Source organism: Alosa sapidissima, chromosome 6, assembly GCF_018492685.1.
Source record: "Alosa sapidissima isolate fAloSap1 chromosome 6, fAloSap1.pri, whole genome shotgun sequence".
Taxonomy (NCBI): Eukaryota; Metazoa; Chordata; class Actinopteri; order Clupeiformes; family Clupeidae; genus Alosa; species Alosa sapidissima.
The window spans coordinates 21,545,660-21,568,159 of NC_055962.1; the positions used below are offsets into that span (position 1 = coordinate 21,545,660).

The following is a 22,500-nucleotide window of genomic DNA, read 5'->3' on the forward strand; positions in this document are numbered from 1 at the left end:
GCCCTGCTCAACATGAAGAGGTCAGTCACACACACACACACACACAAGACCCCCACAGGCATCCCCTGGGCCCTGCTCAACATGAAGAGGTCAGTCACACACACACACACAGGCATCCCCTGGGCCCTGCTCAACATGAAGAGGTCAGTCACACACACACACACAGGCATCCCCTGGGCCCTGCTCAACATGAAGAGGTCAGTCACACACACACACACCCCCACAGGCATCCCCTGGGCCCTGCTCAACATGAAGAGGTCAGTCACACACACACACACACACAAGACCCCCACAGGCATCCCCTGGGCCCTGCTCAACATGAAGAGGTCAGTCACACACACACACACACACGCACACACAGGCATCCCCTGGGCCCTGCTCAACATGAAGAGGTCAGTCACACACACACACACACAGGCATCCCCTGGGCCCTGCTCAACATGAAGAGGTCAGTCACACACACACACACACAGGCATCCCCTGGGCCCTGCTCAACATGAAGAGGTCAGTCACACACACACACACACACAAGACCCCCACAGGCATCCCCTGGGCCCTGCTCAACATGAAGAGGTCAGTCACACACACACACACACACAAGACCCCCACAGGCATCCCCTGGGCCCTGCTCAACATGAAGAGGTCAGGTCACACACACACACACACACAAGACCCCCACAGGCATCCCTGGGCCCTGCTCAACATGAAGAGGTCAGTCACACACACACACACACACAAGACCCCCACAGGCATCCCCTGGGCCCTGCTCAACATGAAGAGGTCAGTCACACACACACACACACACAAGACCCCCACAGGCATCCCCTGGGCCCTGCTCAACATGAAGAGGTCAGTCACACACACACACACACGCACATGCACACACACACACACACACACACACACACAAGACCCCCACAGGCATCCCCTGGGCCCTGCTCAACATGAAGAGGTCAGTCACACACACACACACACGCACATGCACGCACGCACGCACACACACACACACACACACACGCACATGCACACACACACGCACACACACGCACATGCACGCACGCACGCGCACACACACGCACACACACGCACATGCACACTCGCACGCACACGCACACACACACACGCACACACACACACACACACACACACACGCACATGCACACACACACACACACACACACACACACACGCACATGCACGCACGCACGCGCACACACACGCACACACACGCACATGCACACACACACACACACACACACAAGACCCCCACAGGCATCCCCTGGCCCTGCTCAACATGAAGAGGTCAGTCAACAACAACAACACCACATTACATTTATATAGCGCTTTTTTTGTTGAGACTCAAAGCGCGTCACATGGATGGGGGGACCTCACTAGTAACCACCACCAATGTGTAGCACCCACCTGGGTGATGCACGGCAGCCATTATGCGCCAGAACGCTCACCACACACCAGCTTGAGGTGGAGAGTGAGGGAGTGAATGAGCCAATTACAGGTGGGGGATGATTAGGGGATCAGATTGAATGAGCCAGGTTGGGAATTTAGCCAGGACACCGGGGAACCCCCTACTCTTTGCGATAAGTTCCATGGGATTTTCAATGACCACAGTGAGTCAGGACCTCGGTTTAACGTCTCATCCGAAGGACAGCATCTCCTACAGTGCAGTGTCCCTGTCACGGCACTGGGGCATTGGGATCGATCTTTTTTGGCCAGAGGGAAGAGTGCCACCTACTGGCCACCCACCAACACCACTTCCAGCAGCCCATCCAAGTACTAACCAGGCCCACACCTGCTTAGCTTCAGTAATTCAGCTAAGACAAGGTATCCATTGGTCTGGCTGCTTGCAGACTGGCAGCTGCTGGCAGTCGCACACACACAAATACATAAAGAGGACAGTCTTGCACACACACACACACACACATACATACACTGAAACTAGACACACACAGACACCCACATACACAGGGGCCTGCTGGACACAAAGAGGTCAGTCGTATACACATACACACACACACACACACTCCCTGGCTCAATGTCAAGACACAATAGATAGAACGAAAAATGTGTTTTTCATGGTTTTGTTGACATTTATTTTTCCTCTTTGCCTTGATTGATAACTGAGGTGATTAAAATCATTGGTAAAAAAAAAAATCAGGTGAGCAGGGGACAGGCAGGGGGAGCTGGAGCTCTCCAGGGACGCTCAGAACTGATGGAGGACATGATTGGGCCAGGAGATTGTTTTGTCCCTCTTGACATGGAACAAGCCAGCTGAGCTTGACACAGGGAACACACACACACACACACATTCTCACAGTCACCTCAGGAGATCCCAGGCCTGATTCTCCTGTCTGCTATAATCAGCTGGCTCCGTGCACAGAATTTGACCCAAGCAGTAAACAGCAGCACATCCTTATTTCCTGATGCTCTTCTCTGTGTGTGTGTGTGTGTGTGTGTGTGTGTGTGCTTTTAATTCTGGAAAGACAGAACAAACAGTTCAGAGATTCAATCAGGATTACACTTGTGTTTCAGCAATACAACCTGAAAGGCAATTTTAATGTGTCTATGTATATGTGTTTGTGTGTGTTGGTGCGGTGGGCGTAAATGGCAGCCGTTGTTAGGCTTGTTCCTGCTGCTTTTGATGAAATGAACAGCGGTGGCCGACAGTATTTCATAAAGCCATACAGAGACCTTGGAGTGCAAGTACTGCGGGATTTCGCATGTCTGGTTCATATTGCTTTTATTTCCTGCTTTATTAAGATCAGATCGTGATTTCCTGTGATGAATGAGATTGTTCAGGCTGAACTTTCCTCTAGTCTCCAGGGCAACCCCTCCCTCTCTTACCACAGGACTCATGTGAATTCCATCTCTCTCTCTTTCTCTTTCTCTCTCTCCATTGCTTTCTCTCCATCTTTTCTCTCTCTCTCTCTCTCTCTCTCTCTCTCTCTCTCTCTCTCTCTCTCACTGAAGTCATTCGATATTGATGAAAATTTTGGGTTGTTATGGCTAGGCTAGCCCCAGGGAAGCTGGCACCATGAAAGATTAATCACACACACACACCCACACACACACACACCCACACACACACACACACACACACACACACACACACACACACACACACACTCCACCTTGGCCCCTATGGGATTGAGATGTATTTGAGGTAGCACAAAGTTGTCACCACCCCCTGAAGTACAGGTGCCACACAATACCCTCCCTGAACCCCCGACGTCTCCCATGGCAACGGCATCCCATGTCCGTCTCTACCCCTGCTGACCCACAGAGCTCTGGTGAGTGGCCAGGCAAGAGCCTCTGCCTGGCATCAGCAAGATACAACAACAAAAACCAACAACAACAAACAAACAACCAACTCATTAATCTCATACAGCACAGTCTTGGTCAGTGTAAAGAACCTCACATGTATGAGCAGCTGATGGTAAACAGTTGTGATGAAGATGTGAGGTATGATTGAGTGTGTTCTAAAAGCCCATACACTACCACCCAGGGATTAAAGTCTGGCGCTACCATGGATATTCCTTGGTTTCAGTAGAGGTCGTGATATTATCGTTGTAGATCCCAAGGGGGAAAATATGCATCTCTTTAGGTGCATACGGTAGAAAATAAATTAACTATCGCTTTTATTTTGAAACTTGTCGTCACGGTCCGCATGCCTATGTCATTCACATTATTCTGTTGGAAAGTGAGAGTCGGTGATCTTATGCGTGAGCACAGAAAGGTACATCCGAAATGTCAACTGGAGAAAGCAAGAGAACGCTGTCAACACACACACACACAGTGCCTTCCAAACAACTCTGGTTGTGTCCTGTTTTCTTTGGTCTTTTTTCTTTTGGCTTTAATCCCTTGCACCACCGTGCTGCTATAAGTGCCTCATCAGAGGATGGTATGCAACGTGGTGTCACATATACAGTATATCAGCACTCTTCATTCAAGATTTCACATGAAGGCAAGGACACTTGGTATGTTCTTACCAGATAGATAAGATGAGGCTATCCATACACATTTCTAACAGCATTATGGTGAAATCTCGCCAGATGAATTTCGTTCCGCCTAGCTCCACTCATCCATCTGGGACCAATCCATTGGAGTGTTGCTTCAGAAGGCTGGGCCTAATCAAAAAATGCTTGCATATGATTGAATAAGCCACTTGTCCGTCATCTATTGACGTGCTACTTCAACCACTCACATCGAAACCAACCCGTGACTCTGATAACAGTCTCACAGTCGCTTCTACGCTATGTCACATCTATGAAACTCACGCCCTGCGTCCTGATTGGCTGTACCATAAAATCGGGTGCAGAATGGAAGAGGTCCCAGATGGATGTGAGTGAAGCTAGGCGGAGCTAAGCGGAACGAAATTCATCTGGCGAGAGTCAGGTTAGGTGAGATTTATGTGGCTTTTCAAGTCTCCATGTCCCCCCTCTCTCTCTCTCTCTCTCTCTCTCTCTCTCTCTCTCTCTCTCTCTCTCTCTCTCTCTCTCTCTCTCTCTCTCTCTCTCGCCTCCAGTGTTGGTGGCGTTTGTTGGAGCCATAATGGCCTCCAGTGTTGGTGGCATTTTTGGAGCCGTAATGGCCTCCAGTGAGTGTTGGTTGCGTTGTTGGAGCCGTAATGGCCTCCAGTGTTGGTTGCATTAAAAACATAAAGAAGCAAAGTAAAGGCTCCATGTCCCCTCAGGCAGGATCTGGGCTGCAGTCAAACATAGAATAGAACTTCGATGTCGGCTCTTCCTATCATTGTGAAGCAGAATTCACCAAGCGTTGGATTGTTCACCCACTAATAGGGAACGTGAGCTGGGTTTAGACCGTCGTGAGACAGGTTAGAGTTCCCCTACTGATGATGTGTTGTTGCAATGGTAATCTTGCTCAGTACGAGAGGAACCGCAGGTTCAGACATTTGGAACAGAACGCAGATCCCCTCAGACAGAGAGGCCTGGGGGGGGGGGGGGGGGGGGGGAGAGAAACACCTGCCAGGAGTTTACACTGCACACACACACACACACACACACCTCTTTCCACTAGTACAATGATATTTATGCAACAGTACAGCAGACTTGAGGCCCACAACAGACTGAGATGCTAGGGGTGTCAGGTGCTGTGTGTGAATTGAAACTGCAGTTTTACATCTGTGTTGAAACGGTCACTGGGGTGTATGAAAACTTTGTCACCATCAGATTGTGTGACGGTGAGTCTGTTCTGGCAAATTATTACCACATTTTGCTTCAAGGTCAACCTTAAAGGGGAGTGAATGTGTAGCATTGTACTGTAGCATTGTACTTTAGGTTGTAAGGGGTGAATTGTGGTTCTTTGTGTGTGCTTCTGTCTTGAGTGGTGCGTTAAATTGTGTTAACTCACATAACGTGATAATAACTGTGTGTATGCAATGAATGTGTCAGTATGTTAGAAGAGAGAGAGAGAGAGAGAGAGAGAGAGAGAGAGAGAGAGAGAGAGAGAGAGAGAGATCATGTACATTTGTGTACATGCTTAGACAACACAAGCACTCTGTCATCATGTCAATAAAGCTTCTTTGAATTTGAGAACGATAGAGAGAAGCCCCTTGTTATAGCCCCACATTCAAATACAGGTGCACACAATAATCTCACTAGTCTAACCAGGCGCAGCCCTGCCCAGGACCTGAAGGGGCACGGGAGGTCACCACGCACCTATAGCCTCATTATGGGGCTCTTAGGCCACACACACATCACAGCCTCCGCGTCAGCGGCCTCTACTTGTCCTCAATAACTTTCAGAAAGAGATCTGCAACTTGATCAGTGGCTAGACTGTCAGCTAACCCAGTTTCTGGTTCTGAAAGGACTGCTGTATCAGAAGGAAGGGGAAAGTGAAAGAAAGCGTGAATCCATCCATCCATCCATCCATCCATCCATCCATCCATCCATCCATGCATCCTGTCGTACTGACCAAACGCTTAATGGTTCTTTCAAAACACAGGAATGTGCTGCATTTCTTCATGTCACATGATAGCCATCACAGACGGAAGTGAAAAGTTCTCTTTGACAGCCCAGAAAAGAACTGTGGGAAATCACTGGGTCAGCTAGTCGGACAGACCACAATAAGAGGCCACCAAGGGACACGTGTGCCGTCTCGATTTTAATGATATTCTCTTTTTCTCTCTCCTCTGCTTCTGCTTTGGAGTGGTTTATTATGCTCCCCATCTCAGAGAAGGCCCCGTGAGGAGGAGATGGGGAAGGGGGGGGTGGGGGTGTGGGCAGAACCTTGACCCAGATTGGGTTATAGAACAGGCATGTGGAGCTACAATCCTACTGGGGGCTTTCGGAGTCTGAAGCATCTCTCTCTCTCTCTCTCTCTCTCTCTCTCTCTCTCTCTCTCTCTCTCTCTCTCTCTCTCTCTCTCTCTCTCTCACTCACTCTCTCACACACACACACACTTTTTCTTTTGCCAGACTCCTTTCTATGACACTCTCCGTCTGTCTCTCAGATCAGATGAGAGCTCGTACATCCTAGCAAGCAGACGAATCATGATCCGCTTATTGATATCAGCAACTACAACCATCAAAGCTTACTCTAATGCGAACTAGCAGGGCATCACAACCACACAGACACAAATATCAGAGACGGTTGATAAAGTTAACTATAGAATCTTTGCAAATATGCTCCTTTTGTACAGACACAGAGAGAGAAAACTGATCCACATCCAGTGCCATTGAAGGTAACATGAGCTGTGCAACGCACACAAACACACACACACACACACAAACAGTCATGGACATCCATACAAAAACAAACACACACACACACACACACACACACACACACACACACACACACACACACACACACACACAAACAGTGATGAACATACATACACAAATAAACAAACACACACATGGAGAACTTTTTACGTCACACAAACACTGATATCAACTATCAATCCAATTTAATCAGATGCATACACTGATCACAGACTCACAGCCAGTCTCCAAGACACACACACACACACACACACACACACACACACTCAGTAGCATTTCAATAACACCTACAGGCACGCACACACACACACACACACACAGACTGAATCCGTAAACACATCAACCGTCCACACACAGAGACAGACCGCCTCCCTTCTCCTCCCCCAGAGGAGCTAGAGGAGTCTCCAGTGCGTCTTCATGACACCTCCCCAGCCCTCTCCATCAGCAGCCCCAGCGCCACCGCTACTCTCTCCTGCCCCCAGCCCCTTCCCCTGCCTGGAGTAATGCTCTCGTCCTTCTAATTATAATCCCCCCCCTTATTAGTTTGGGTGTGATTGGAAGTATTTATGTTTGTTCTTTAAAAGCAGGAATTGCACTCGCAGGATAATGACTCTGTGCACCAAAAGAGAGAGAGAGGGGGGGTGGGGGATTGAGAGATCAATTTTAATTAGATTTTCCAGCATGAGAAAGTTTGGGCTTTGTTGGGTGGGTTGGGGCTGAGGTGGGGGTGGGGGGACAGGGGGGGTTGGCTGAGATTAATTAGCGAGCCTTCTTCAAAGAGTGCAGTGACAAAATGTTTCTCTGAAATCAAAGAAAAATGACACGGCTGCTTTTTTTTTCATGCACAAATGTCTCTGCCTGTATTCTGTAGCTTTTGTTGAGTCTGTGGTGTTGTACCTTTTATCTGCCAATTGAAAGAATGCCTTCTCCCCCTTGTGTCTGCTGTAACCTCTAAATTGCTTGGTATACATTTTTCTCATCTCCAACTGTGCTACATTGCTTCCTGCCTGAAAAGGTAGTTTTGACAGCTGAGAAAAGCAAATTGTCCATAAGCATACCGGCATATCACCAAACACAAACAACTTTGTAAGGCCACAAATCAAAAGTTCCCAGTAGTGAGAGAAACTGTGTGTGTGCGTGTGCGTGTGCGTGTGTACGCACGTGTATGTGTGTGTGTGTGTGTGTGTGAGATGGCCACACACCCTTTCCGGAGGTGAGGCTCGCTTAACTTTACAGACCATAAAGTCCCTGGAACAACTGCTCAGATTGGGAGGCAGTGTGCCTCCGCTGCTGCAGTGACCTTGCAGAGATCCAGATGTCCCTCATTTGGTGCTCCACTTTGAGAGCCTGAGGCACCTGCACCCTCTGCACTGACTCATTAGACATCAGTGTGTGTGTGTGTGTGTGTGTGTGTGTGTGTGCGCGTCACGCTGTGGGGCTGTTCTGGAATGTTCTCGTCATGTTTGCAACATGCTTATTAGAGTGTGTCTTACTATTTTATGAGTGTACCTGAAGATGGCTACTAGTCTACTGGCTACCTCTCTCCCTCTCTGTCTCTGTTTTTCTTTATTTTCTCTCTGTCTTTCTCATATCAATACATTATAGGGGTCTCTTTTTATATTTCAAGTAGGGACATGTCACACAGACCAATACACACACACACACACACACACACACACATACACATACAGTACACACACACACACACACACACACACACACACACACACACACACACACACACGCCTGGTTCCAGTGTTATCTTGCTCCTGCACCCTCTGGCCTCTGGTCTCCATGAGGAGCATAAAGCAGATAAAGTGGCTCTCCTACCTCCCATCAGTTGAACTCGACTTCACCTGCCCCAATTCAATTACACACACCACAGGCAGAGAGAAAGAAAGGGGGGGGGTAGATAGACGATAGAAAAGCTGCACACCAAAATGAAGGAAAAATCAACCTGTTTGTTTGAAGATTTAAAGAAAACAAACAGTGCATGCAGTGTGGGTCTGCACATTCTATTTAGTCTGTTCTACTCTATTAAGGAGAGAAGGCAAGGTAGGGGAGAGATGGAGGGAAGAGAGAGGAGAAAGACAGAGATGGAGGCAGACAGAACATGAATCTCCCATGGTGGTGCTGCATATTGCCATGTCTGTTCCTCAGCAGGCCAGCAAGCACCCTGTTGTGTGTGTGTGTGTGTGTGTGTGTGCGCAACTTGGCATGAGTACTTTTTTTAGTTATCTCTTGATGTGAAGGCTGTAAAGTGTTCAGTGCTGTGAATCTTGCTCACTACAAAATAATCACTTCATAGAAAAACAACACTGTTTATTTTAACTAAATAAATTATGTTCTTCTGCAGTCGTTAACTTTTTACACTTTTAACTTTTTTATATATATATATTTATTTATGACCCATTTGAACTCTGTAGCAATTTACATTTGTGTGATGTTTTACTTTGCAATTTAAATATCTCTCATGACTAGTTGATATAAAACCCTCTCAAAACCCCCGAGGCTAACCTACTAATGTAGGCCTAAGATATTTTTGCTGTCAAAACAGGTACTGCTCACAGTGTCATGGCAACAGCAGCAAACACTTCCTTTGTCACTGTAAATCACCATGGCGACACCCGTTGCAGAGAGCACAAATGGTTACACTGGCGTTGAGGACTGCAGAATCAGAACATGTACTGTAGCTGTGGGAACAGAATAATTTAATATAAACCTAATGTAGTCAGATCATGCATGGAGCACTGCGGTGAAGAAAAGAGATGCCAGAAGTGTGCTAGAGAGAGAGAGGAGAGAGATCAGGAGAGAGAAAGAGGGAGACAGAAGAGAGAGAGAGAGATAGATAGAGATAGAGAGAGGAGAACAGGGAAGACAGGAGAACAGACTTGATGGTATCAGAGATATGTAACTCTAAGGCGCCATTCCACCTCAACCCTTAAAGCCTCGTTCCATTAGAGAGGTCTGGTAATTAAAAGTAGAATGATGCTAATGGCCAATCTCCCTCTTGTCTTTTTGACTGTCACACAGTAGACACCCCCTTCCACACTCACTTACATTACTCGTCTCTATTTCACTGTCACACACTACACACACCCCACACACACACACACATACACAATCTCTCTCACATACAGTACACACACGGCCAATCTCCCTCTTGTCTCTTTCACACGGTCACACAATAGGCACTCCCACCCCCTTCCACACAAACACACACACACACACACATTACTCCCCTCTTCTCTTTTTCACTGTCATACACTACACACACACAATCTCTCACATACACACACATACACTCACACTTGCATCAAATATCCCTTCTGTCCAGTTCACTGGCTGACAGCATCCTGTCAGTGCTATGCCAAGCATGAAATGGTACACTCACTCTCACAACAAAACCTCTTAACGCTCCTCCGTCCAGCCGAGGCATCTTTAACCTCCTCTGTCCACTCGGCCTCCATTTACAGCCTGAGCTTTCCCCGAGTCATCTTTAACCTGCAGGTGACTCAGCACTTTACGTCCGGCTGGGGTGCTGCTGTAGGACGTGCTTTTAATTAACACAGTCCCGCCCCAGATCGACCCCCCCAATTAGCCGGGTCATTAAAGTGCCCAGGACAAGCAGCCCTCCCAAGTTTCAGCTCGTTAGAAGGACTCCGACTCCCTCTTTCCTCTCCTCCTCTCTTTTGTCTTTCATCACTCGCTTCCTCTGCTCTTCTTTCCTCTTCCCTGTTTCTCCTTTCATCTCTTTTTTCCCCTCCCGCCCTTCCATCTCCTTGCCTTCTCTCACTCCCTTTCTCTCTCTCTCTTTCTTTCTCTCCCTTTCTCTCTCTCCCTCTCAATCTCCCTCTCCCTCAGACAAATTATTGCCTACTGCAGTGCAGCAGGTCAGTGAGCGAGGGATGACCCTGGGGGGCAGTGATGAAGGAGAGAGAGAGATGATTGAGGGAGGGATGGAGAGAAAGAGAGAGAGAGAGTGGAGGAAAGATGGTGTGAAGGTGGGGTCAGAGAGGGTGGACACCTGCCCCTGGACATCATTGGCTTTAATAGGGGGCTGGTACACACACACACACACACACACACACACACACACTCAGAGGCGCCTGGACAGCGTTTGCTTTAATAGGGGGCTGGCAGTCCGCTGAGGACTCTGAGGGCTCCCCTCCAGGGAGTGGGATGTTTGATGGCCGTAACCTTGGTCTCACGCTGCGCTCTGGACAAGCACACATCAGCGCATGCAGAGACAAGTACACATCAGTGCACACACACACACACACACACACACACGCACACTCACTCACTCAGAGGGATGGCTAAGCCCTTAAACAAGCAACTGCAGGAATCCCCTCAAATGGCCAGCAACAGTGCAGAGGAGAGATTAAATGGCTGTGGGGGCACAGGCGCACACACACACACACACACACACACAGAGACAAAGTCATCGAGCTTGTGGGTTTTTTACTGCCCCCCAGATAGAAAAGTATGCATGTGCGCTTTGAGGAGCTCCCCCCATTTCTCCAACTGCCCCATGTTCTGGGTCAAGGGTCTGTGGTCACTGCTGTCCCCTTCCCTCATGTGATGAGGGGGCTTGTTCATGACAGGAAGTGTGTGTGTGTGTGTGTTTGTGTGTGTGTGTTTGTGTGAGGGTGGGAGAGAAGGAAGGGAGTGGGGAAGAGGGGAAGGATTGAGATGGACAGAAAGTGTGATGTGTGTGAGAGAGACAGACAGAATTATTGAGACAGATTTTGTGTGGGTGTCAGGGTGTGTCTGTGTACGTGTGTGTGTGTATGGTGGTGGCTTTGTCAGGAAGCTGGCATTCAGCTGCCGATCTCGCCGAGGGGATTTGACGGATCGGCTACGGATGAACGGAGATCTGTGCCATTTCCTGCCACTAACACGGAGAGGGAGATGGAGTGATGGAGACATAGTGGAAGAGGAAGAGAGAATGGTCATTTTAGCCACTCAACTGGAGTTCAGTCTGGCTCATATTAGTGTGTGTGTGTCAGAGAGTGAAAGAGAGACCTGTGTGAAGCACTTGTTCTATGTTGAGGTGTCCGCTGTTGATGTTGCAATGTCAATGCTTTTGCTAGCACACACACACACACACACACACACACACACACACACACACACACACACACACACACACACACTCTCCATTTTGTTTGGGAAGTTATTTGAGGAGCCTGATTTAATTGATCTAATCAGCTGTGTAATGAAACCCAAATTCTTTTGGCACAGCAGAGAGGGGTGAGGGGATGAGAGAGAGAGGGGGGCTGGATTAATGCTCCAGCACGCTCCAGTAGGAGGGTTTCTGTCCTTCTCATCCATTCACTCTACACTTGCCCTCTCTTCTCTCACTTATTCTGTTTCACTCGTTTCTCGTATGTTGGCGTATCGTATCGTATCCTGTGTGTGTGTGTGTGTGTGTGTGTGTGTGTGTGTGTGTGTGTGTGTGTGTCTCCTCCCTCGTCCCTCTCCCCCAGAGCTGATCTCTGAATACATATTTGTGTGTGTGTGTGTGTGTGCTCAGGCAATCGGGACTAGCAGAAGCATTGACATTCCTTCAGGCAGTGAGCTCCAGTGTGGTGAATGATGACATGGGGGGCAACATGTTTGGCTCTATAAAGACACGCATGTACACACACACACACACGCGCACACACACACACGTGTTATAAATATATGCTCATCTATCGTCCGTAAAGCAAGTGGGTTAAAATGACAGATTCTGCATCTGGCCCTTGGGCTGTAGCCTCTGTCCTCATCTCCAGTGAGTCTCAGCATCTCTACAACTTCATGCCAGTTTCTTCATGCCAAGGACAATAGGCTGTGCATTTTTAGCCTTTTGTGGTTTTTCCATCATTTGTCTTAGGGATAAAATGCCAAGACAGAAATGAGCTGCACTAAATGCATGTCTGTCAATAAATCCAGTCTTTTGGTGGCACGCTGGGAATCTTGCGGTTTTCTGCTCCTCTGTTCCCCAGGCTAAGTGCATATTGAACCCAGCTTGTGTCCTGATTTGATTTAAAGAGAGCCTTTTGAGCACTCTGTGATAGAAGCCATTATTTAGTCAGGCGATGAGTGTTTACACACTGCAGGCGGGCTCCCATTGGTCCTCGCCATGGGGACTGACTAGAGGTGACAGGTGTGGGCACCATGGTAATGGCATCTGTATTGGAGCTGCAATCAGGTTTATTTGCACTTGTACACACTAGTGGTGCACGGTGCACCGACACTACAAAAGTATCGCAATACCCTGAAATTAAAAATGTCACGATGCCTAATTTTATTAGTATCGATACTTTTGAGAATGACCGTGTTCTTTTGAAGTAACATGCGTGTGCACAAGGCATGCTTCTAGCGCCTCCTCCCCTAACCTATGGCTGTGCGTCTTTTCTCCTCACACACACGTAAGTGCAGCTGTCTTGCTATAAACAGCGAGACATGGCTGCTAGTTCAAGTGATGCTATGGTAACACATAATAATAGGCTATTATCAAGTTGATTTGCTCACTTGCATTTTTCAAGTTTGTGTTGCTAACCTACCTAGGCTGTGGGATTTTGGTCATTTAGGCCTACTATTTGGGTTCAATGTAATTTAGAAATAGGCTAAGCAACCATGGCAAACTTTTACATCTGAAGAGAGATCCTTGCTAACTATCCCGCTAGCTCAGGTCACGTTTGACAATGGTGCTCTAAAATCATTAATGAACATTGCATCAGCTTATCAGTTTTATGATCCCAGAAAGATTTTCTTCGACTTTATACATTTTTTGGACATTTATTTTATCTAATGACATACAAAACATAATTAATCGCATCCACATATCCTTATGCGCTATGTGCAACTTTTATTCACTAGACTAAAACCGTGAGACAAGGTCAATTACTCTCACGTATCTCTTTAAGTGACAGGCACTCAATTACACCTACACATCACCAATGTGCACTCAATTAGACCTACACACCACATTAAAGATATGCCTAAGTGTAATAGTTTAAAATAGTTTTAGAATAGTTTTCAAATTGCTAAATATATTTACTAGTAATTATGCAGAATATATGAAATATGACACAAGCTATCATTTTCCATGTGTGTTTGTGTGGAGAGAGTCAAGCAGAATCTGGGATGGCCACTGGTGTGAATGATCACACTAAAGTATTCAATATTACTGATGATGATGTCAAGGTGGTGGGGCCCCCAAATCAAATACATTTTTTAAAAAGTATCGAAGAAGTATCGAAATTGCAATTCTTGACTTGGTATCGGTATCGAAACATTAATTTTGGTATCGTGACAACACTAGTACACACACACTAAACTTTCTCTTTCTCTTTCTTTCAGTCACTCTTGCTCTCTCTTTCTGTATCTCTCTCTCTCTCTCAGATTCCAATTCAAAAAGCTTTATTGACATGACCTTTTAGAAAGAAAGTGCTGCCAAATCATGCAATATATTAGTGTGACCATCCGGATCTCGCAAGCTTCATTTTTCCAGTCTGGCTTCTTGCAATGGAGAAAATTTGGAGCCAAGCGAACGGCCAATCAGCATTGGTTTTGAGGCGGGCTTGTGGTTGTATTTTCGTCGACGCTCTGTTAGTACGCCATACGCTTCATCGATCTGATTGGTTGATTTGGCCCGTCTATCACCAACATAGGTGGTGATAGACAGATGGTTTATCCAATCAGCTAATCAGTATTTTCGCCCCTTCCCAAAAGTTCTCCAACGGAAAGTTCAGATGGATATGCCGAGCAAATGCGAAGCAATCCATCTGGCGGAGTCAGGTTAACAATAGGTTTTGAAAACATCAGAACATAAAATAACAGAATTATAAAACAATATGTGTGTTTATAAAAGCCTTCTCTCTCAAACACACACGCACAGTCGCACACACACACATGCACACACAAACTCACAGCAGCAACAGCACGTGTGTTGTCTGCTGTCACAACTGCTGTCTGAATAACCTGTATGGAGAAAGCCTTCCCCCACTGGCTCCATCTGTGTTGGTTGTGAATGGGCACTCATGTGTGTTATGTGTGTGTGTGTGTGCGTGTGTGTATGTTATGAGCAGGTGTGTGTTATGGTTATTGTTAAGGTGTGTGTTAAGGTTATTAGACTGCAATCCAGGGCGCACAATGGATCATCACACTCTGTGTTGAAATTAGGTTGTACAGCACTGCGGTTGTTTACATATTGGTGTGTCTGTATGTGTGTGTGTGTGTGTTTATTGAAACATAGAGTGCAGTGCGTGTGTGTGTGTGTGTGCGTTTATTGAAACATGGATGCTGTGTGTGTGTGTGTGTGTGTGTGTGTGTGTTCATTGAGACATGGAGAGCAGCAAGCTGTGTGTAGTAGATTATGAGTTGACAGCTAATTAGTCCTGATTTAGCCCTTGTGTAATCACAGTTCCCTTAGAGGCCCATGTGTTCCCACGCTTCGCCCTGATGGACACACACACACACACACACCAAACACACACACACACACACACACACACACACACCAAACACCAAACACACACACACACACACCAAACACCAAACACACACACACACACACACACACACACACACACACACACCAAACACACACACACAGACACACACACAGACACACACACAGACACACACACAGACACACACACACACACACCACACACACACACACACACACACACACACGCACTGCTGTGTCCTCCCTCCAGCAAGGGAGAGGCTTGGCATTGAAAATGTCATGGCGCAGAACAATAGTCTTGACAGTGGGGGCTATAACCATGTGTGAATGGAGGTAGCTCTTCCCACCATAGATAGTCTATCTAATGCTTTCCTTTTGTATAGACTTGGAGTTGGTTTATTTTATGTAATGCCAGCGTGATCTAGGGCAGGCCCTGAGTGACATGGTTTACATTTTAATTACATTTACATTAGTTATTGGAATGGCATCAACAGTGATAGGTTGCATGGGCAGGGCATGGAAGGTGTTATTTGTGAAAGTTAGATAAGGAAAAGGCATTAGCTTATACATTACTTAATATTTACCTGTGAGTTTGATAATAAGCTGATAAGCTGACTCTTTTTCTCTGTGTGTGTGTGTGTATGTGCGTGTGTTGTATGTGCAGTGGTATCGGGCGTAACTGGCCGTGGGCGTCTGGCGGCAGCAGCATCCTGGCGGAGTACGGCACGCTGCACCTGGAGTTCATGCACCTCAGCAAACTGTCTGGAAACCCCGCCTTCGCCGAGAAGGTGAGCAGAGGGCACCTGTCAAACACACACACCTGACAGCACACCTGGCCTGGTCTACACAAGACAACACACACAGACACACACACAGGCAGAACCTCTGTCTGACTCCTATAAATGAATGAAAATGGAAGGTTTGGAGCAGTCTGAAGCAGGGCTCTTAGGATGCACCTTGGCTGTCACTTTCACTTCATTTTAAAGAGCTGTTATTGTAGTTCTGACACTCCCACCCTGAAGAACACTCTAGAACACTAAAGAACACACTAGAAATAGCAGTAAAATAAAATGTTGCACAGCATTGCCAGCAGCTACCCTTTAGCACAGTCATACAGTCCCTGCACATCCCGTACAGCATGCAGGGACAGCACAGACAGCACAACATGTCTACGGTCGACTGGGCTGCAGTTCATGCTGGTTGAAAGTGTATTATATGGACGTGTTGAAAGAGACCAGATGTATGTAGTGTTTTGATCTCTTCTTCTCTCTCTTGGCAGTAGAGCATTTTCTGTTGAGGGTTTTCTGTTTCATGTAGAATTGTATACTTATTTTTAATGGCATTTTTTTTTTAAAAAAACCTGTAGCACTGAGATTCTTTGTGAATGTAAAGTGTGTTACAAATAAAATGTATTATCATTATTGTTATAATGAGTTTTTAGGCCTGAGATTTGACAGCTGTACTCTGTGCTGTACTCAGTATAGAGGTTGCGAGTAGCTCTGACCATCATAGTGTTGCTCTCTGCAGGTCATGAACATCCGGAAAGTTCTCAACCGGCTGGATAAGCCCTCAGGAGGGCTGTACCCCAACTACCTGAATCCCAACAGCGGCCAGTGGGGTCAACGTAAGTAGCATGCTAACACACACACACACACACACACACACACACACAATAAATCATTGTACAGTATTTCACTCTTTTGCATGTGCTATAGGTAGCTGAACACACATGAGACACACACTGTGCAGTCATAATGTCCCCTCTTCTGCTGTTGAACAAATTCAGGTACTGCTGCACTGCCCCAATCTACTGTAGTTCACCTGAGAATGTTTAGAATGACTTATACTTCACTTCCTCCTCATTCACTTCCTCCTCATTCACTTCCTCTTCCCCGGCCCATCTTTCTTTATCTCCTGCTCCCTCTCTCCGTTTCTCTGTAATGAGCAGGTTCTGTTCATGTTTCTCTTCACATGTGCTAGGCCCCATACCCACTGACATATCCGCCCCATACCCACTGACATATCCGCCCCATACTCACTGACATATCCGCCCCATACCCACTGACATATCCGCCCCATACCCACTGACATATCCGCCCCATACCCACTGACATATCCGCCCCATACCCACTGACATATTCACCCCATATCCACTGACATATCCACCCCATATCCACTGACGGATATTCGCCCCATACCCACTGACATATTCACCCCATATCCACTGACGGATATTCGCCCCATATCCACTTTGTCAGTAATGTGTTTTTTTCCTCTGACCTTATCCCCTCCCTGAGACTGAACTTAACACTGTTTTTACCTCGTCTCTGTTTTCCCCATCTGTGTTTTCTCCACCGCTCCCTCACTGCCTCCATATCTCCCCCTCTGCCGTATTTCACTCTGTCATCACTCACTCTACCATCGCTTCTTTCATCTGCCTCTCTCTCTCTCTCTCTCTCTCTCTCTCTCTCTCTCTCTCTCTCTCTCTGAACCATCTTCTCTCGTTCGGGTCTCTTGTCATCTCTAACAGATATCTCTCTCTATAGTCTCTCACTCAATCATCCCTCGCTCGCTCGCTCTCATCTCTCTCTGGCATATCACTCTCTCGGCGTTCTCTCATCCATCTCTGTAATCTTTCACTCCATCATCTCTGTCGTGTCTCGCTTGGATTCTTGGCCTCTCACTAACTCTACAGGAAGCAGAGAGGGTCATGCCTGTGTCCCTCTCCAATATCATACCACCTTTATTTAAAGTCATCAGAAGTGTGCTTGTATGTGTGTGAGAGAGAGAGAGAGAGAAAGTGAGGGAGACAGAAGAGAGGGAGAGAGCGATGAAGACAGAAAAGATAAGAAAGAGAGAGTGAGGGAGACAGAAAAGAGTGAGAGGGAGAAAGAGAGAGATAGACAGGCCTTTGTCTCATGCAACTACACCAGAGCGTATATCCCATATCACCTACTGAATATTAATATCCTGAACGCCATTTTACTTCACATGGATGTAAAGCAGCGACATCCAAGCTGACCCACTTTGCAAAGCGGTGGCAGGGGCTAGCCGTGGATTGTGATCTTTTAACACATTCGAGAGTGAGATCACAGCACCAGGACAACAGTCTAGACTTGCGAGAGACCCACCAAGAGACCACATCAAACAGTGGTGTTAGTTGCTCAAGCAATCTGCAAGCGCATAAAAGTGGTTGCATCAGGCCGCTTGGCATGAGGACCGCAGCGGCGGCGGTGGCGGCTCTATTTTTGAATCCGGGGGAACTAATCAAGGATGATGTGGCATGACAGGCTCGCCTCAGGGGGCCGAGGATGATGGCACAGACCGGACGCCTCGTGGAAATAGACATCGGTCTCACACACACACACACACGCATAAATACACACACTCCTCCTTCACTCATATATATATATAGGGTGAGACACATGTCAGGCCTTGCTTCCATTTTACTCCATGACTTCAGAGGGGATCGCTGCCAGCCATCGGCCTCTTCGTATAGATGCGGTCAGGCTTCACTTCTCTTTCTCTCATCTCTCGTTCTTTCTCTCTATCTCTCTCCCGCTCTTTCTGTTCCTCTTCTCTCTCTCCCTCTCACTCTCACTCATCTTTATCTCTTTCTCTCTTTTCCTTCATCCATCCTCTCTCTCTATCTCTCTCTCTCTCTCTCTCTCCCTGCTGGTTGTGTTCTGTGTGGCCCTTGTGTTGTTGCTCATTAAAGGGACTCTGGTATAAATAGCCTTCTTGTCCTTCAGATATGCCTCCTGTCCCATCCATATCCCATCTCGATATGGCCATCACATTTATACTGGAATCAGGAGGACAAGGCAGAGAGCGTCCCCCCAACACACACACACACACACACACACAGACCTTCTTTCTGCCATCATTGTTACGCCTGACGGCCTCTTTACCACTAGTGCTCCACTGAGAACTATCTGTCTTGCGCCGTCTCTAGACTATCTCTCTCTCACTCACACTCACACACACACATAAACACACACACACACACACATAAACACACACTGTCCAGCCCAGCCACCCCCTAACAGGGCACCATGGGGATGTGGGTGTTAGACGGTGGGTAGGGGATGTGTTACCTGTCCTTCCCACTGATAAGCCCATCAGCCCCAGCAGCAGGGCAGTTAGCCTCTCAACCTCCTGCAGCAGGGTAGTTAAGCCTCTCATCCTCCTGCAGCAGGGCAGTTAGCCTCTAATCCTCCAGCAGCAGGGCAATTAGCCTCTCAGCCTCCAGCAGGGATGCCTTTACACCAAACCTTAAAGGCAAAGTCCATTTACACCAAGCCCCACTGCTATGACCTTAAAAGAAAAGTCCATAATTGCCTTTGCACTAAACCCCACTGCTATGACCTTAAAGGCAAAGTCCATGATTGCCTTTACACTAAACCCCATGGCTGTGACCTTAAAGGAAAAGTCCATGATTGTTTTTACATCAAGCCCCACTGCTATGACCTTAAAGCGAATTCCATGATTCCATGTTGAACCATTTCATATATTTCCTTAACTAGCAGGCCGGCTGGTACAAATTGCTATTGTGTGTACGTCTGCCTTACTGATTGCAATTAAGCTCACAATCTAAACGCTACAGTATGACCTCCTACCTTTAGGTGGCACTGTGCTATGTGACAGGAGGAAGATGCATGCTCCCCATCTCTCTTCAGGTTCTGGTTAGGCAGCTACGGCAGCGGTGGCGGCTGCGCTGGGCATGCCGGCTAGCGCTGTCCTAGTAATTGCGGCTGACGGCTAATCTCTATCAGTCCAAACGAGCGCCGGCCGCTAATGAGGAGTAAATATGGATGAGGGAGCGCCGGCATCAGTGTGACTGCAAACACAACAGACACCTCACACTCATCCCTCACACTGAGCTCATTGGACACCAGGGGGAGAGAGGGAGAGATGGAGGGAGAGAGAAACGGAGGGAGAGAGAAATGGAGGGGGAGAGAGGGAGAGATGGAGGGAGAGAGGGAGAGACTGAGGAAGAGAAAAATGGAGGGAGATGGAGGGAGAGAGAAACGGAGGGGGAGAGAGGGAGAGATGGAGGGAGAGAGGGAGAGATGGAGGAAGAGAAAAATGGAGGGAGATGGAGGGAGAGAGAAACGGAGGGAGAGAGAAATGGAGGGAGAGAGAGGGAGAGATGGAGGGAGAGAGAAATGGAGGGAGAGAGGGAGAGATTGAGGAAGAGAAAAATGGAGGGAGAGAGAGGGAGAGATGGAGGGAGAGAAAAATGGAGGGAGAGTGAGGGAGAGATGGAGGGAGAGAGAAATGGAGGGAGAGAGGGAGAGATTGAGGAAGAGAAAAATGGAGGGAGAGAGAGGGAGAGATGGAGGGAGAGAAAAATGGAGGGAGAGAGAGGGAGAAATGGAGGGAGAGTGAGGGAGGGATGGAGGGAGAGAGAAATGGAGGGAGAGAGAGGGAGAGATGGAGAGAGAGAGAAACAGGGGGAGAGAGGGAGAGAAAAATGGAGGGAGAGAGAGGGAGAGAAATGGAGGGAGAGAGAATGAATGAGTGAATATAAACAAGGGAAGTAGGACAAATAGAATGAAAGTGAAAAGAAGAGTAAAGAATAAACTACTCACAATCACACATGTGTAGGGTGTGTGTGTGTGTGTGTGTTTGTATGTGCGCGCGCATACGTTTTGTCACCGATTAGTTTGCATGGATGTGCATTCAGGGAGCTGACATTTAACATCCCCAACACAGACAGAGAGAGATTATAGCATCTGTCACTCAGTCACACACACACACAATCACACACTATCCCAGTTCAGGGTTACTATGGCAACATGACTAACATTTTATTTTCTGTGTGTGTGTTACAGATCATGTATCGGTGGGTGGACTGGGAGACAGCTTCTATGAGTATCTACTAAAGGCCTGGATCATGTCTGACAAATCGGACGAGGAGGGGAAGAAACTCTACTACGATGCTCTCCAGGTAATACATACACACACACACACACACACAAGCTTTACCTGCCAGCATCCTGACCCTCCTAGGCACCAGATCTCAAGCCTACTCAGGTTGAAATGCAGGATACTCCTGCAGGATACAGTTTTCAAGCACCGGCACTTTCCTGCTCAAAGGCAGATGCTGAGAGACGCATACATACACATGAAAAGATGAACACACACACACACACACACACACACACACACACACATACACCACAGGCACCACACACCAGCCCACTGCTATAACCTCTTTCAGTACTTCTCCCACCAGTTGTGTGTGTGTGTGCATGTGTTTGTGCATACTGTACGTATGTGTGTGTGCGCCTGTGTGTGTGTGATGTTTATCAGTGTTCCACATAGTTGCACTACCCTCTTAGTCTGCGACATGGCAGCTTTGAACAGCTGTCCCCCATGGCCTATAGAATAACCCCCCCCCCCCCCCCCCCCCCCACAGCCTCGGCCGGCTTTTCCAGAACATTCTAGCGCAGCCAGACACAAAGTAAACATCCAGCATGCCTTCAGAACATGGCCAGAGATCTGTGAGGAGTTAACATACACACAGGCAGCACCGGCAGGCCCTGAGGAACCGTGTGTGTGTGTGTGTGTGTGTGTGTGTGTGTGTGTGTGTGTGTGTGTGTGTGTGTGTGTGTGTTGGCTAACGGGAGTGGGCTTATCAGGAACCAGCACTGTGACTGAAACTTGAGCCCAAGAAGGTTTTAAACAGGACACACACACACACCCACACACACACCCACACACACACACACACACACACACACACGATTTTATTGAAGTCACATGAGACATAAGTGTACACACACACTCACACACACTTATGTACTTGTGCATCTGCTGGTGCTCAGCATGGCCGCTAGTCGTCTTCTCTTATCTAATAACCCAGTGAAAGCTGTGTGTCATCGGCCTGGAGGAAATTACATTAACATTCTTCATCGCACAGAGCGTGTTTGTGTGCGTGCGTGTGTGTGTGTGTGTGTGTGTGTGTGTGTGTGTGTTTCAATGTGTTTCCTCTAACTAAATATCATTCATAATAGTTTCTAATTATTCAGTTTCCTCCCTGCCAAAAAACAAATCTTTAAAAAAGAAAAAACCCAAATTGTGATTGTCATTCTATTTTTCTTATTCTATATTCCTTAAATTTAACAAGGGTTTTGCTAATTCATCACATCATGTGTTGTGCAATTAAGAAGCCACAGTCACAATCAGCCCTCTGTACTTACTGTCATAATAATAGTAATGATAATAATCAGTATAGAACATTACACTGTTTTTTCTTTTATTATTTTTT

The 22,500-nt window shown here is 47.3% G+C and overlaps 1 protein-coding gene across 1 annotated transcript in view; it reads left to right on the forward strand.

The window, feature by feature from the left end:
- LOC121712001 (mannosyl-oligosaccharide 1,2-alpha-mannosidase IA-like) overlaps positions 1-22,500 on the forward strand; it is a 128,854-nt gene that overhangs the window by 97,571 nt on the left and 8,783 nt on the right. Inside the window, exons 8-11 of the mRNA XM_042095903.1 lie at positions 19-89; positions 15,889-16,012; positions 16,752-16,848; positions 21,062-21,177. Coding sequence (XP_041951837.1) covers positions 19-89; positions 15,889-16,012; positions 16,752-16,848; positions 21,062-21,177 — 408 coding nt within the window. The remainder of the gene's footprint in view (positions 1-18; positions 90-15,888; positions 16,013-16,751; positions 16,849-21,061; positions 21,178-22,500) is intronic.